The 16,925-nt window shown below is 43.0% G+C and overlaps 1 protein-coding gene across 1 annotated transcript; it reads right to left on the minus strand.

Annotated features, from left to right (window-relative positions):
* Window positions 1–628: 628 nt before the first annotated feature.
* On the minus strand, window positions 629–13,689 carry LOC109640052 (uncharacterized). The gene is made up of 2 exons (XM_069521410.1): window positions 13,299–13,689; window positions 629–1,764 (listed from the first exon to the last, which is right to left on the minus strand). Exons 1-2 carry the CDS (start codon window positions 13,646–13,648, stop codon window positions 972–974), a joined length of 1,143 nt encoding a protein of 380 aa, XP_069377511.1. The 5' UTR covers window positions 13,649–13,689; the 3' UTR covers window positions 629–971.
* Window positions 13,690–16,925: the final 3,236 nt, after the last annotated feature.

The raw sequence follows: 16,925 nt of genomic DNA on the forward strand, positions 1-16,925 counted from the left end.
AGTGTTTGAATACATAAGAATAACAGGTCTCTAAAATGAGTCATCTGGCAGGATTCCCTTTGCGCTCCCATGCAGCTGCCATTACCAGAAAAAACACCCCCAGTGATAACTTCACATTGAATTAAAGCAGTAAGGCAAATATTCACCTTAGACTATGGAGGTCTTTCAGTGAGGTTAATTAAAGAGGGATGAACGTCATGTTTGCATGAAATCCAGAACTTTATCGTCTCAGAATAAATGTCAGGGAACACGGCTTAGACTTTCCCCCAGTATGAAATTATGACATTATTGTAGCTATCCTCTGTGTTAGGTCTCACTGCCACCTACAGTTGGAGAAAATCATGTTGTGTTATTTAAATATCAACATCACTAATAACTTTCAATCAAGAGTGTTTAAACTGTCCATGGCCCAAGACGCCATATATGGGGCGCCTACTCTACCAGGTTACGTGGCAGACATGCACATACAGAGAATTGAGCCTTCTTGCAGCAGCCACAGGTTGCGTGTTCGTCAAACTCTTTGTCCATTTTATAAATGAATTAAAAAATGCGGAGAAAATATGTTGAAAAGGAGTGTGTGGCGTTCGACCACGCCACAGGGTTCCCCTCACGACAGCCAGTCCAACCATTGCTTGTTCAGCATCATCTTTTATTGCATCCCAACAGAACATGTAACTTAAATGGTCCAGCACTTTCTGCTGGACCTTCAGCTTTTCCAAGTCTCTCTCCCAGTGTGTCTCTAGTGCGTTCCCCTGAGTGTCCTTTTCCCAGTGTTCTCAGAGCGTTCCCCGTCCTGTGCGTTCCCCCGAGGCAGCTCTGCTGCCTCCTTTTAAAGTCTGAGGATCAAGCAGCTAACAGCTCTCACCTGTGCTGACTGATCCTCAGTGGTGCAGGTGAAGGTGCTCTCTCCGCCCCTTCACCTCCACATACCCCCACCGTCAAATTCAGGTCCGGGAGCTATCCGGCCTGAACTACTCCCCCCCCCTCCTTCCATCCGGCCAGGGGAGGAACCCAGCCCATCGACTAAGGCGCTCCGGGGGTCGAGCAGGTGGGCGTCGCGGGACGCGGCGTCTCTCAGACGGCCTGGAGGACGGGCGCCGCCGCACGGGCACCTTGGACCCCGGAACAGGAGTGCGCCGCCGTCCGGGAGACCCCGCCGACCTCGGCACCGGGACCGGAGGCTTCAGCTTCTCCGCTGACCGGGGCGCAGAAAGAGGAGCAGGACCCGGAGGTGTCGGCTTCCCCGCCGACCTCGGCACCGGGACCGGAGGCGTCAGCTTCTCCGCTGACCGGGGCGCAGGAAGAGGAGCAGGACCCGGAGGTGTCGGCTTCCCCGCCGACCTCGGCACCGGGACCGGAGGCGTCAGCTTCCCCGCTGACCTGGGAGCAGGAAGAGGAGTCGCCCCGGGAGGTGTCGGCTTCCCCGCCGACCGCGGCACCGGAACCGGAGATCTCGGCTTCCCCGCCGACCTCAGCGCTGGAACCGGAGGCGTCCGCTTCCCCGCTGAACCTGGAGCAAGAAGAGGAGTCGGCCCGGGAGGTGTCGGCTTCACCGCCGACCTAGGCACCGGGACCGGAGGCGTCAGCTTCTCCGCTGACACGGGAGCAGGAAGAGGAGTCGGCCCGGGAGGTGTCGGCTTCACCGCCGACCGAGGCACCGGAACCGGAGGTCTCGGCTTCCCCGCCGACCTCAGCGCTGGAACCGGAGGCGTCAGCTTCCCCGCTGACCCTGGAGCCGGACCCATCGGCTTCACCGCCGATCGGGGACCAGCGCTCCCCGCCCCCTCCAGCTCGGCGCCACAGGTGAGACGCCCAAGCCTCATCCTCTTCGTCTGCCTCAGGATCTCCTCCGTCTGCCTCAGGTTCTCCTGCGTCTGCCTCAGGATCTCCTCCGTCTCCTTCCCCAACGATTGTACCCGGTCCGTGTCTCTGGCTGTGTGAGGTCCCTGTTCAGGCGCCAGTGTGGCATTCGACCACGCCACCGGGTTCCCCCCACGACAGCCAGAGACGAACCAGTCCAACCATTGCTTGTTCAGCATCATCTTTTATTGCATCCCAACAGAACATACAAAACATGTAACTTAAATGGTCCAGCACTTTCTGCTGGACCTTCAGCTTTTCCAAGTCTCTCTCCCAGTGTCTCTAGTGCGTTCCCCTGAGTGTCCTTTTCCCAGTGTTCTCAGAGCGTTCCCCGTCCTGTGCGTTCCCCCGAGGCAGCTCTGCTGCCTCCTTTTAAAGTCTGAGGATCAATCCGCTAACAGCTCTCACCTGTGCTGATTGATCCTCAGTGGTGCAGGTGAAGGTGCTCTCTCCGCCCCTTCACCTCCACAGAGTGTTTCAACTGAGAATAAGACAGAGCAGCGCCATAAAACGACATGCATATACTGACTGATGCTCCGAATTGACTTGAATGGGATTATGCTTCATCTCCGACAAATTGATTTTATTTCTTTTCTCACTCATACATTTCCACAGCGAGTAAACACAGCAGGACGAGTTGTCGGGGCTGTGGAAATAGAGCCGTTCCGACAATTGAGGGATCCAGAGCGACGCAGCCTGAGGCCAGCTAGCCGTTCTCATTTTCCATCTGTCTCAATTAGGTTGAAAACCCCCCCAACATTTCTGCATCTCCCTCATTTTACAAAGAGACACATGAGATGTTATCTAACAAAGGAAAATTGCCACTTTCACTAACTTTTGGAAAGTGAAATCATTCTTCTTTCTAAACTGGTTCCAGAAATAACTGGGACAATTTTACCATTTTATCATGACATCAAATCATAATTATGCATTTGTATTTGTGACTTATTTAGCATACACTACTTCAAATTTGTCAGTAGCTTTATTTAGCTGCCATGGTGTTAGACAATTATGATTCACTCTTGAACAATGTATTTTCCTACATTATGTTTTTCCTTTTTTTTTTACATTTGGTTATGCCAAACAAAAATAAATGCAACAAGACTTGGAAGAGGAGGGTGAGGTGATGGGGTGTTCAGCTGCAACATGAAATTTCAACACTAGATGTGACTAAATTCTACACACTGTACCTTTAAGATAAAAAAAAAAAAAAAACCTACCCTAGTGCTGTCGTCTTTATTGTCAACTATCCTTGAAGGAGAATGCGACTTGGCTAGCTGCAGAGTGTGGGGTGAAAACACTACAAATAACCCTAAGAATTAAATTAATTATTTGACTTTTATTAATTGACTTTAAGTTCTTATGATCATATTGCTGTCTTAAGGAATATGCATTACAACAAAATTGATTGTTCACAATCAAGGCATTTCTGGGCTCATAAGTAATGTTGTTTTCACTAGCAGGATATGGAAATACAAAAGGAAGCTCTTCCATGCAGGATAGCTCAAATATCTAAGGCTTCAGATATTTAGGAGGTTATGTTTTCATTGCTATTTGTTTGCGATCTGTTAGCAAGATTAGACAAAACTGCTGAATCAATTTTCTTGAAAATTTAATAATGATAGTTTAAAATTAAAATCTTTTTCTGTGGGACTCTTAAACCCCTACAAACTGTATATTAAGTGCATTTTCCTATTTTATTATATAGTTTATATCGTTCTCACTGTTAACAGTATGAAGTGGCTTTAAAATATTCTTCAAATAAATGTTATTATTTTTCTTGTAAATGTCTCCTATGGTATCACTTTATTATATTGCAATACAAGTTCCTGATGTGCTACTAAAATGTTCAACTTAGTCTGCTAATAATGGGAAAGGAGTTACTGAACTTTTTTGGGTGGATTTCTGTGTAACAGAGGTTACACAATAGAGAAATGCAGGTCGGCTAAGAAGACATCTCAATCCTCATCTGCCCATCACCCATCTGAAGGAATCATTTTCTCCAATTTAGCCTGCACTCGCAGAAACATTCCACTACACCTCTACTATTGATAATATGGTAACATATTACACTTAAGAAGGCTGGTTTTAATTAAATTCACATATATTAAAAGTAAATGCTTGTTCTTTTTATTGAAATGGTAACAGGTATTTGTGTTTTATGGAGCTCCTCTGGTGACATTTGGGGGAAAAAAAATAGTGTGTGGCCTCGAATTAATAAAGTCGGGGGCCAGAAATAGGAATGTATTCTTACAGACAAGATGTGGAACTGAACTGAAGAAGCGGAACTGAACAAAGATTATCTTGTCGTTCACATTTTAAAGAATTTAATCCATATTTTAAACATGAATGACATATGATGCCTATTTCACCCACTCATACCTATCTGCTATTAATCAGAAATGATAATTTTTAAGACAACAAAGACACCAAAGCCAAGTCTAACAGATTAGGCAACGCAAAATTCCAAATTGGGCAGCTGGAGACCAAAGTGGAGAGTTCCACCACTGAGTGATCCCAAACTGTTCAGCAGATCCAGGCATTACAACAGAAGCTGGATGCTACGGAGAACGGAAGCTGTCTTAACAATCTCAGACTTGTGGGACTAGAAAAAGGGAGTGAGGCGGGTGATATCTGTAATGTGCTGGAAAAGATCATATGCTGCATATTAGGCCGACCAAGCAACCAACCAGCTCTGGACATGGGCCGCACAATGCAAACTGAGACCAATGCCAAACCCAGGGCAGCCTCCACGCCCCGTCATCCCACACTGCTTCCCCTTTGATTTATTCACTTATCCCCCTGCAGTCTCAATATTCTGGCATTGATTAGCTGATGTTTTATGCACAGGGACACTTTACGTTTCGAGGAATCTCATTGAGGGGATTGATGGATTTTTATTTTTGAAATTATAACCAGGGGAAGCCAGGTTCTAATTTACACAGCGACCTCTTGTGTCGCGTGGCGACTGGACACTGTGATGGGGCGCCCTCCTGGGACGTTCTGCACTATCAGTATCTTAATCTATATAATTTGGTTCTTTTGGATGAGTACACAATTGAATATAATCGCTTTGGTTAGCCTGAATGTAAACATCATCCAGAATCCAATTAAAAGGTATCATATATTGGTGTGTTTTAGGCTTAAAACTTGGTGTAAATGACCTTGAATATGAATGTTGCAGACAAATGGATGACACCACATGAGCAGTATGGAGGCATGTTATGTCTTTTCTGTTTTATTACGTCTGAAGAAGAGGTCGCGATTATTATTATTTCCCCTGAGACTCCAGAAGTGTTCAAATAATGAATGAATAACAACAGGCTCATTTCCTGTGACTCCTACAACAGGTATGGACTCACAATTTCTGTTTGTACTTCAAAAACTCAAAATACAAGAATATTGAGGAATGAGACAAGTTCTCTTAATCCCTCGTACAAACGTCTCAAGAACAAATTGGGTTTTGCATGAGGCCCAATAAGTTAGGATTTGTCTCTACAGTTTCTGACTTCTGTCTGAATCTAAGCTGAGGTGGCGATAGCAACTGGGAACTATTTTTAGCTAAGAATTAATCCATACTTGGTGCTGGAGTGGGTATTTTGGGTGAAGCCCTCTATGCCATCTGCAGAGGAAATAATTTGGAAAAGAGGAAGATTGAAAACTGTTGAAGGTAGAGTCTATACATCAAAGGTGATGCCTTGGACTGAGTTAGTTGAAAGTGCCTGTAGGGTCTGCTAAATTAAGAAGTCACACAATCTGAGACAAACCCAGCTTTGCAGTCCAGGCTTATTTATTCGCAAGCAGCTAAATGTACTGTGCAGGCCAAGATACAATGAAGCAGGGGTTGAGACCCCTTGGGGGGATCACGGGACACAGAGGGCGATGATGACAAAAGGGTTTAAAACAGTTGGAATGACTAGAAATAAGGTTTTTGATCATGGGTCCCAGCTCACTTACCACCTCACTGACAGCGTTGAATGGAATAGTTCTCTTAAATTAGGCTGTGACAGAAATGATCACTTAAAATCAGTCAAACCTTAACTGAGTCTATTTACCTGCGTTCAGCACATCTGCTATTTTTGTTTCAGCGCTGTGCATGAACACACTTTTTTATAAACATCACTCTTGCTTCATATCCTGAGCCGTCTATGTCATTTTAAGGGCAATTTGAGCTGGCCAATTTCTGACAAGCACCACTTGATCGCTCTGTTGCAAAGTGGTTATTGTTTCAGTTACACCGTGATTGCCTGTCCATCTGTTGCAACAAGGCCAGCATCTGAGGTGACACCGCTGATGTTTAATGAATAAAAAGCTTGTTCTCTAGCAGGGGCCGAGCCGTGCTGAAAGTATCTCCTCTCTCCTGAACAGTCAAACTGCCTGGATGGCTCTAAGGCCAGACATGCTCCTATCCAACCACCTCTCGAGAGGAGCGTCTCAGATAAGCCCCGAGTGTTTGATGGGGAAAAACTATCTCCCTTCCCTTTATCAATCTCAAACAGAGAGCTTTTTTTTTTTTGCACCATTATTCAGTGCTCTGACTGATAAGGTGTGGAGAGCCCAGAGTGGTGTGAAAGACACATTGTGCAGGCCTGCAGGTTGCAGAGATAAAATGAGAGGGAACCACAAAGGTCAAAGGCATCCGAGAACACACTGAGTGATTCCTGCTTCTGTTAAGGCTGCTCCATTCAACATCCATGGATCATGTTTAATTGTAAACCGTTATCAGCTGATATTGAGTTTCACTTCTCTTTAGTTGTCATTTAGTTTCTATTATACTATTGTATCGTATTTAATATTTAAAATCTTTATTAAAGCACTTGTCTGAAATCGTATATTTTTTCGCAACTGGCTCACAGGGGCAGATTATGTGATGCAGTTACCTTGGAAGCATTTGAGAAAACTGAAAATGAAAGCTACATGGTGCTCCAAATAAATACCAACCTGGGAAGGATATGATAGCCTTGAAGGTTAAGGGCTTGGGATGAGTGGGAAGAAGCAACTGAGCAAACCTTAAAGCCAAGCCACCAGCGCATCCTTGTGAACTTGAGTTCAGTCACCTGAAAAATTGCTAAGGGCACTTGAAGTAGAGTCAGCTCCTGTCAGTGATTGGTGCAAGGGCTAAAGAAAATTTAGTCATTTCCAGTTTCTACTCAGGAGAGGAGCTGTCTGACCCGAATCTCTAGTCTGATGCCCTCAGCTGTGCTGTGTTGTTTTTACTTTATAAAGAGCCGTTTTAAAACCAGCTCTCTGCCGCTGCCTGACAAGTAGAGAGATGTAACAGTTGAGAATTCCGTCAGCTCAGACTTGATCTGCTTCGCTCAATGTCATCATGCCTCAAACTCATTTTTAAAAAAGTCGTTAACAGCGCTTTGTGGGAAGACGTCAATGAGACATATTGGAATTACATTTGTCATTGAAGGATTGTATTATTATTTATGGAGACCCATTATTAACACTAGTATTGCTTTATTGGATTTTAATCGATTTTAGATGTCTATTTGTTACTTTTCTGATGAAAATACATGATTATATGAAATCAAACCATCTCAATTGCAGAACTTTTAGGCATAAGTTAATGGTGTTACACGTTATACACATAGACTGTATATAAAGAGTTGTGTTTTGTCATTTGATTGTAATTTTAAGAAGTTAATATTGATAAGCTGCATGTGATACAGACTTTTATAACCGCCATTACTATTACAACCTCTTTTTTTTAGCCTGTTATAGAATTCACAGTGAGATTATCACCTTGAATATTACAGATGTGGTAGAAAGACATTTTATATATTTGTACAATGTTTATTTCTTTTAGTACATCAGTTTGGCTGAAATCTGTGGTGCTTCCACCTGCTGAACACAGAATAAACTGTAAGTACCCGTCTTGGCTGCTTAACACAGCTCATATTACATGTGTCAAAATTATTGTAATTATTGTATTGTACAGTATCTGTAAATAATCGTGTTTCTCCTCTGTTCCTTAATATCTACAGATATGACAATGATTTCAGCATAAAATATCCTTTAACATGACTTTTTTCATTTCATTACATGAAGCACTGCAACACCTGATGTCCTCTGAATCCACTGTGGCAGCAGCAACAAGGTGGAGATCGGCAGCTTCAGGCTGGTCAACATGATAATAATATTGAGTCAATTTCTATATCCATTATGGTTGGTAAAATTAACACTGTTATCACAACAATGTTCATCTTTTACTTTCTGATTTGATAAACTTTAGATAGAAAGTATTTTCTTTTTTGTCATAAGAGACAGAACACGGTCAGCACAGCTGTGTCCCTCAGGTTCGTCCGTCCCTAATAAAATGACAGGAAACATAAAGTATGGCATTATTGCCGAGATAAGTGTTACTTTCAAACAAAGTCTATGTCCTTATATTCTGTGGATATTCAACTATGTATTTGAATATGGTTTGGGATTAAACAGTGTACTACAATGAATGTGCAGTATGGAGTTCTTTCACATTAAAAGTATTGCATTTATAATGTAATGCATCATGTGCAATCATTTGCTTTAATTGTTGGTAAGTTATGAAAACAGGTCTATACCTGGTAGGTCAACTGTTCATTCATAAATAAAGTCCAGCTCAACAAGTTTCACACTGCAGCAGCTGCACTAACGTTATTTCTGAACCAATAATCTAATAAAACATTATTACTGAAGTTACCCACAGTAATGTAGTCAAGCCAAATAGGTTGGGGAGCTGAACAACTTTACATAACGTTAAATATCTAACTTGGTGGAGCTCATTCACTAAACACACAGTCGCCTTCAGTTTAAAAGATTTATCACCATAAACTCTAACGCTCCTCTCTCCGCTGTGTGAACCGCTTCATGTCATGCCGCTCCCGTTAGCATTGCCATTACTGCTGGTATGTTGACTGGAGGTTAGCGGAGCTAAGCTAACCAGCCAGGTACAGAGACAATGATACCTGCTCATCACTACTGACACGTAAATAAAAGGCAGTACTTTACACACCACAGACACTTCTCCGTCAGGACTTCCGTATTGGCCTCAGCGCTCAGCCCGGGATGTTGCCGCTTGGTTATACACTAAAGTCTGTGAAATTTATAAGGATCTCTTTGCAAAAATTGGATATAATTCTCATATCGGCGTTATAGTGACAACCCTCAATTAAAAACCATAGTTCTTTTGTGTCATGTAACACTTATTGTCATACTTCTCTCTTAGAGCTATGAGAAAGACCCTGCCCCATCTACTCCAATGGAGGCAACACCTTTTCAGATCCAGCTTTGTGTAACAGTGGAGTTTCCAGTGGAACGCACAAGCATTGCATAAAAAAATGGTAATGTCGGTATTGTAATATATTTTATTTTCAACGAATATGTTTTTTCTTCTACTTACTTTGTTACCTTATTTCTCCTCTCTGGTTATTCTCTAAAGAATGAGCATCTGGAAGTTGCCCCAGAAGCCCCCAGAAATTGATAATAATAATAGTTTTTATACTATACACACACATATCTATATATATGTATACTATTTGATTTATGGGAGCCTTTCATGACACTCAAGGACACCTTACATGTGCAAATAGTACAAATAAAAACAGATACACAACATTAAAAACAGACCAAACATGAATACAAGCAATATACAACAACAGACTAATAAAAGAAAGTAAATACTTAAAAATTATACCGAGTACGCCAATTGGAAAAGGGGAGTTTTTAAACTTCAGGGCCTTTAGCGAAGGTAAACGTTCACCGGTGATAACTTCTTTTCATTATATGTGATGTGTTGAGTAAACATGTTCCTCCCCAGCCTTGTAGAGAACCGAGCTGCACATTTGCAGATAGGAATATATTCTCTTTTTTGATAAAAGTTGACCATCATATCACCCTGTAAAAATTTGAGAGGCTAGTAATAGTTCCCACAGCTTTAATGACATTAGCAGGGAAGAGGAGGATATGGAGGAGTACTTTTTCAATGACCTCTTGAACATTCTTTAAGTAGAATTTCCTCATGAAACATTTTACTATTCAGCATTCACTCTATTGTCTCATTACAGAATTGACTCTCCTGTGGTATTATTATGCTGAATCTTGTTGTTGCCTATTTAATTGATTTCCTTTTCCCCCTCATATCTTTGTGTTCAGCCTCAATAGAAAGGGTGGAGCATTAAATAATGCATCTATCTATTGATCAACTACCAGTTACTGGAATTTGTGAGACTGTGCATGATCAGCTCACTCAAGAAAAGTTTTTTTCAAAAAGTTGTAAATTACATTTGTGCTTATTTTAAAAATTGTACATGTGTTTAGCGCTACACTCTCAGTCCCTCTTGTTTTTTTAGGGAGTGCAACTTGCAACTTCTCCACCGGAGAAGCCCAACTATTTAAACTTCTTCAATATAAATGTTTTACGTTTGAAATAGTCACAGATTTTTAGTCGATATATATTTAGTCGACTGTTAAAAGTAGTTAAAATGTCAGATATTGTTAGGTATTAAATAGTTGAAAACTGTAATGGCATGCATCATACAGAATAGTTGTGGCACTGTATGAAGATTCCAGAGGGTCTGGAAGAAAACCAGGCAAGATGGATTCCCTGGCCTAAGGAGCCATGTTGCCAATAAATAAAAATGCTGATTACTTCTCCTTGTCCATAGGTGTGTCCCTACAGTTATCACGGGAAAACCATGGTACCCATGGCACTCTGGCAAAAGGCGGGTCACCATGCATTTGCTGCATCAACAAGAAGTAACCCTGGCTGCTTCTTTAGGAGTTACTTGATATTCTATTGGCTATATATTAATCTGGCAGCGATTAGAGGTTGTATTGGTTTTGTTGATGTCATGCAGAACACATAGGAATATAGCTCTCTCCCTCGTCTCACCCCTTCACCAGCGGCTTCAGTCTTCAAATGGAGAAGACATACCGCATGTCTCCTGCTGACGCCGTCTCACTGTCATCAGAAATGACAGTTTATACTAAAGCACTACCATAATGCGGCAACGACTTTTCTACATGTAAGCTACAAACGACAGTTTACAGAGTAAATAATCGAATAACATCTTAAAAAATGTTAATCGTACCCTCTTTATTTTTTTATTCAGAGGTGGACAGCAGACGGGTGACAGGAAATGGAAGCAGAAAAACACACAGGCGAGCAAAACTTCTGAACTACTGCTGAGTGCCGCTTCAATTCAATTTGTACGACGAGGACCAAATCACAGCAGTTAGGATCTTAAGTTGACAGCTTAATAGGTTAGCATGAATAACGTCACTGAAGATTTTTCTTCATAGACAGGCGGGTCATACATTCATCTGTGGTTTTTGAAAGCCCCTTTCAAGTTTTCAACAAAGTTTTCTGGCATGTTGTTACTTCTGTGTTGCTCGTCATAGTGACATTCATTCTTGCTGTCTCTACTCAGTCTGTAATTGTGAAGGGCCAATTGATGTAGCTGCGGGCAGAGAGTTTGTGGGAAAGAAACTATAAGCCAAGATCCAGAATGTGTTGAAATGCAGGTTTGGTACTAGCTTTTCTTCAAAAGGTTCTTAAATTGATGGAATCGTTTCTACCATCACAACTGAAGAACTGAAGTGAAACCTTCGATTTAATATTCGAGACGCCGCGCAATCTTCCTTGTATCTATTTCAGGCTCTCAGGGAACACATCGCAGATGAAAGCTGCCTCCCACAGATTTCTACCTGCGGCTTTTTAGGCACTTGAATGCCCAGTACTTCAACCACCTGCTGATGATGACAATATTTTCTTCTATTACATTTTCTGTCCAAATTTGCTGTCAGACGCAAATGCAGATGATTGACATAGAGAGAGGTGGGTCATGGTTCGTCATGACCTCAGTGTTTTCAACCCCTTTCTGTGTCAGTTTCTTTGTTGTGGCGTTCCCCTCTCTCTCTCTATGCTGAGCTGCCCTCATCAGAGCCAGTATTTAAACCCCGGACCTTTGCAGTCACTCCTCGCTGGATTGTTCCGTCCACTCGGCGGTACAGTGCTCTCTCTGACTTAGAAACTTAAAGGGTCAGTGTGTGAGATTTAGGTGAAAGGGATTTATGGCAGAAATTGACTATAAAATAATCCTAGTGATGTTTTCACTGGTGTGTGTGATCATCTAAATTGCATGAATTGTTGTTTTCTTTCTAACCCTTCTCTCTAACCCTCAGTGTCACATCCACGTCTCCAGAAATAAAGACCAAGCTTCAATGTTTGCTCTTTTGTTGGAAATGAATCCACTTTTGCTTTTTTCCAAAACTGATTTGTCTGAGTCTGCGTTTCGGTCCAGCTTTTGCTATTTCATTACAGAGTGGATGTAATTTATCCACTTTCTTGTTATTGTGTGTAAGTAGCACATTTTGCTCTTTGCTTTTATTTTGAAAGTAAGACTGTCATATCTCGCAAATACAGAGCCCCATGGTTTAAATATCATTGTATTTAAAAGTTCAAATCCTAAAATGTTTTGATTGTTTTTGCTGAGCATTTATTAGGGTTATGCTATTCAAAATTAATAGTTAAGGTAACTTTATTATATAAAAAAATTACCTTGGACTAAAGGTCCAGTGTATAAACTTTAGGGGGAATGGTTGAAATAGAATATTAACTTGCTTAGGATTTAGATCACATTTTCTCCTGATTTATTTTATATAAATGTTTATTGCACTCTCTGGCATGCAAACTGTCATAAGAAGGAATATCAATGTATTTCTGTTTTTTCTGGCATCAGGGACTTTCAAAGCTTTATCATTGTGGCGTTCGACCACGCCACGGGGTTCCCCTCACGACAGCCAGAGACAAACCGGTCCAACCATTGTGTGTTCAACATCTCTTTATTAATATAAACGGAAACTTACTAAACATTAACTCAACAGGTCCAGCACTATCTGCTGGACCTCCAGCTTCACCAGTCGTCTCCAGTGTGGTCTCCGAGTGTCCTTTCCTGATTGTCTCTTAGTGCGTTTTCTCAGAGCGTTCCTCAGAGCGTTCCCCGTCCTGTGCGTTCCTCCGAGGCAGCTCTGCTGCCTCCTTTTAAAGTCTGAGGATCAAGCAGCTAACAGCTCTCACCTGTGCTGATTGATCCTCTGTGGTGGAGGTGAAGGTGCTCTCTCCGCCCCTTCACCTCCACATACCCCCACCGTCAAATTCAGGTCCGGGAGCTATCCGGCCTGAACTACTCCCCCCCCTCCTTCCATCCGGCCAGGGGAGGAACCCAGCCCACCGACTGAGGCGCTCCGGGGGTCGAGCAGGTGGGCGTCGCGGGACGCGGCATCTCTCAGGCGGCCTGGAAGGTGGGCGCCGCCGCACGGGCACCATGGACCCCGGAGCAGGTGGGCGCCGCCGCACGGGCACCTTGGACCCCGGAACAGTGGTGCGCCGCCGTCCGGGAGACCCACCCATCGACGCCGGGTCCGCCGGTGTCAGCTTCCCCGCCGACCGAGGCACCGGAACCGGAGGTCTCGGCTTCCCCGCCGACCTCAGCGCTGGACCCGGAGGCGTCAGCTTCCCCGCTGACCGGGGCGCAGGAAGAGGAGCAGGACCCGGAGGTGTCGGCTTCCCCGCCGACTTCGGCACCGGGACCGGAGGCGTCAGCTTCCCCGCTGACCGGGGCGCAGGAAGAGGAGCAGGACCCGGAGGTGTCGGCTTCCCCGCCGACCTCAGCACCGGGACCGGAGGCGTCAGCTTCCCCGCTGACCCTGGAGCCGGACCCATCGGCTTCACCGCCGATCGGGGACCAGCGCTCCCCGCCCTCTCCAGCTCGGTGCCCCAGGTGAGACGCTCAAGCCTCATCCTCTCCGTCTGCCTCAGGAGCACCTCCGCTAACAGCTCTCACCTGTGCTGATTGATCCTCTGTGGTGCAGGTGAAGGTGCTCTCTCCGCCCCTTCACCTCCACAATCATGTTGCACTGTATAGGGTGATTACACAAATGCTGCTTGCAATGTTCATGCTTTTGAATTATATCATCGTATATCGACCAAAACAAACTTTGACCCTGTTCAGATCTGGTATTAACATCCATCAGGTGTCATCCAATCACAAGTGGTCAGCTCTGTGTTCATTGATGGAGGACCAAATGCATCCTCAATGTGTCCCTGAGATCCAATCTCTGATTAGTTTGTTGCCAATGACCACCAATGATTCTATTTTTCCTTTAAATTAGATACAATCTTTCTTCACTCCCCCAGGGTGGGAGCTGTTTTTTTTTCCTTGTATAAAATGGTTGTTTTAGGTAGTTTCTCCATACTCTTGTTGGATTACCGTAACTCTTTATTATCAGGAAGAGATCATATTGCTCCTGTCTTAGCTCCCTGTAAAATTCAGAACAGAATTCAAGATCCTGCCCCTCACATATAAAGCCGTTAACAATCAAGCACCTTCATATACCTGATAACACCATATTATCCAAATATATCACTTCGTTCCCAAAACACAGGCTCTCTTGTGGTTCTAAGAGTCTGTAAGAGTAGAAAAGGAGGTAGAGCATTCAGCTACCAGGCTCCTCTCCTGTGGAACCAGCTCCCACTCTGGGTTCGGGAGGCAGACACCATCTCTGCATTTAAAGTTAAACTTAAAACCGTTTTGATAAAGCCTGTAGTTAGTTCTGGATCAGGTGAGTCCTGAACCATCACTTAGTTGCTGGGGGAATTCCCATCATTCACTGAGCTATTCTCCCCTTCTCACTGTCTCTCTGCCCCCCCACACTCATTTATTTATTTTAATACATGTCACTAACTACGTTTCCTTTTTTCTCCCATAGTCCCTCTCTCTCTTTCTCTCATTGCAGGTATCTCTGACCCCAGAACTGCAGAACAACTATAAATATTTTTATTATTATTATTATTAACACAAATACTTATTAGTAATGAATTATTATATTAATTGTTATTGTTAAATAGTAATGGTAAATTGTTTGTATTTATATAAAGCTGTTCATCAATAATAATCAACAACTTCTTTGCACTTCTTTACTCCTCCCCCTCCCCACTATCTCTCTCTCTTTTCCACCCATCTCTCCTCTCCTCCCCCTTTTTCTCTGCTCACCCCAACCGGTCGAGGCAGATGACCGCCCACATTGAGTCTTGGTTCTAGAGGTTTCTCTCTGTTAATGAGGGAGTTTTTCCTCCACAGTCTCCAAAGTGCTTCTCATTGTGGGAACTGTTGGGTTTCTCTATATTACCTTACCTTCTATGTTAAGTGCCTTGAGATAATGTATATTATGATTTGGCGCCATACAAATAAAATTGAATTGAATTAGTAATACCATCACATAATTTGATGCAGTGAGGACACATTTGATCCCATTACTCAGATCACCTAACCCCACATAGATCTAGTAAAGGTTTGCACATGTAAAAAATGTGTGCACACTTGATTTCACCTGCAAAAAAGCACGCAAGCTGACACGTAGATGCAAACACTTTAATTTACAAAGCATGAGAATAATTGCGATTGTTGTGACTGCTTCTATATTCAGTGCATTTGAAAGTGATGTGCTTATCGGCACAGATGGCTGCAGTTATTGTGGTGAGGAGAAATTGGCGTAGAAGAGAACGGAGAGAGAGTGTTTTTATAGAAAGTGAACTACACCTGCTGCTCAATATTGGTAAATAAAACAGGTGGGGGCCGTTGGAAGAGATGCCTCTGACCAAGGTTTTACTATGAGCTATTTTTTCTTTTGTTCTTCTTCTTATGTCCTGCCATCTTCTCTTAATTTCACCGGTTGTTCTTTTTGTTTTACCCACCGCATTTACTTTCTCGCAGATACTCTCCCATATCGCATTTCTTTGAGTTATATTAATATTTCTTTGCTGCAGCTCCATGACATGTTTGTTCGCCTCTTCCACTTACACCTCCAGTTCCGTGGTATTAAATTTCACTTTGCGCTTCTGCTCCATGGCAGAAACCAGTACCGCAACAAATTTTAATACTACTGCCTCTATCATGTTTGCACTTATCATTTCTGCAATTATGTATGGAAGTGCTAACAGGAGATGAATTCTAATGCCAGGTTTGACCTCTGATTGATCACCCAAGACTCACTCAAAACTGGAAATGCCAGGTCTCAACAGGGGACACCCGCTATGTGTGCGTCCAAAATAGGTTCAATGTAACTGTGAGTTCATATTTGGAAGAAGTCACCTATCTAATGTATATAAACCAAACTTGGGACAGTTTCCCAGATCAGTTGCTTTGATATGATTAACCTATATTATATGTTTTGGCTAGCAAATGCAAACTCTTTAATTTGCATTGATTGAACAATTGTGTTTTCCCTTTTGATTTGTGGCTTTTATTTAACCAGGACCAGTCACTTTCACTGAGCCTAAGGTGAGTAGTACACTCCAAACACCTGAAGGCTCATTTGGGGGATTATTTGCAAGTTAGTGAAACAAAAGAACATTTTATCAATATACATTTTAGACAGTCTTTCCCTATTTTGTATCAAGGTATCGCAGAAAAAACGTTTTTCTGATTATGTTTCTTTTGACCTTCACATTGACCTTTGGCCGAGCAGTCGCAAAAATTGTATGGTGAATATTGGATTCTTGTCAACCTGACAATTTACAACACAGGCCTCAGTATGTCAGTACAACAGGGATGTCTATAATCATGCTTCTGATGCCCCTTCTCTCTCCCTCCCTCCTTTCCCTTACACACACGTTCATGCAAGCTGTCTATCAAAGAAGTAGAGTACGTAAAGACAACTTATATAATAGCTTCTTGACTAAACATAGCAAAGCCCCTCTGGCTTTGGCTGAACTGCTCCTGCTGCGCCGTACACCACAGGGGGAGGGTTCATCCCCTTCACGTCCACGTGGGGGCGCTGTGGAACTTTGCCTGCTGCAGGTGTAGGATCCTCTTGTTGATTCTGCTGTGCACTTTTTAAAATTTGAATTAAACATTAAACACTGAGGAAAATGAGAGGAGTGGAATAGGAAGACGACAAAAAGGAAAGAGGGAGAGAGAAAAAAGATTCTTTCTTTGCAAAATCTGACATAAGATCTTGGCTGGGTAAATCATTGCACAGGTATGATTTGTTTCAGTAAAGGATGGATAGTTTGCCAC

Source organism: Paralichthys olivaceus, chromosome 24 (genome assembly GCF_024713975.1).
Source record: "Paralichthys olivaceus isolate ysfri-2021 chromosome 24, ASM2471397v2, whole genome shotgun sequence".
In the NCBI taxonomy this organism is placed as follows: Eukaryota; Metazoa; Chordata; class Actinopteri; order Pleuronectiformes; family Paralichthyidae; genus Paralichthys; species Paralichthys olivaceus.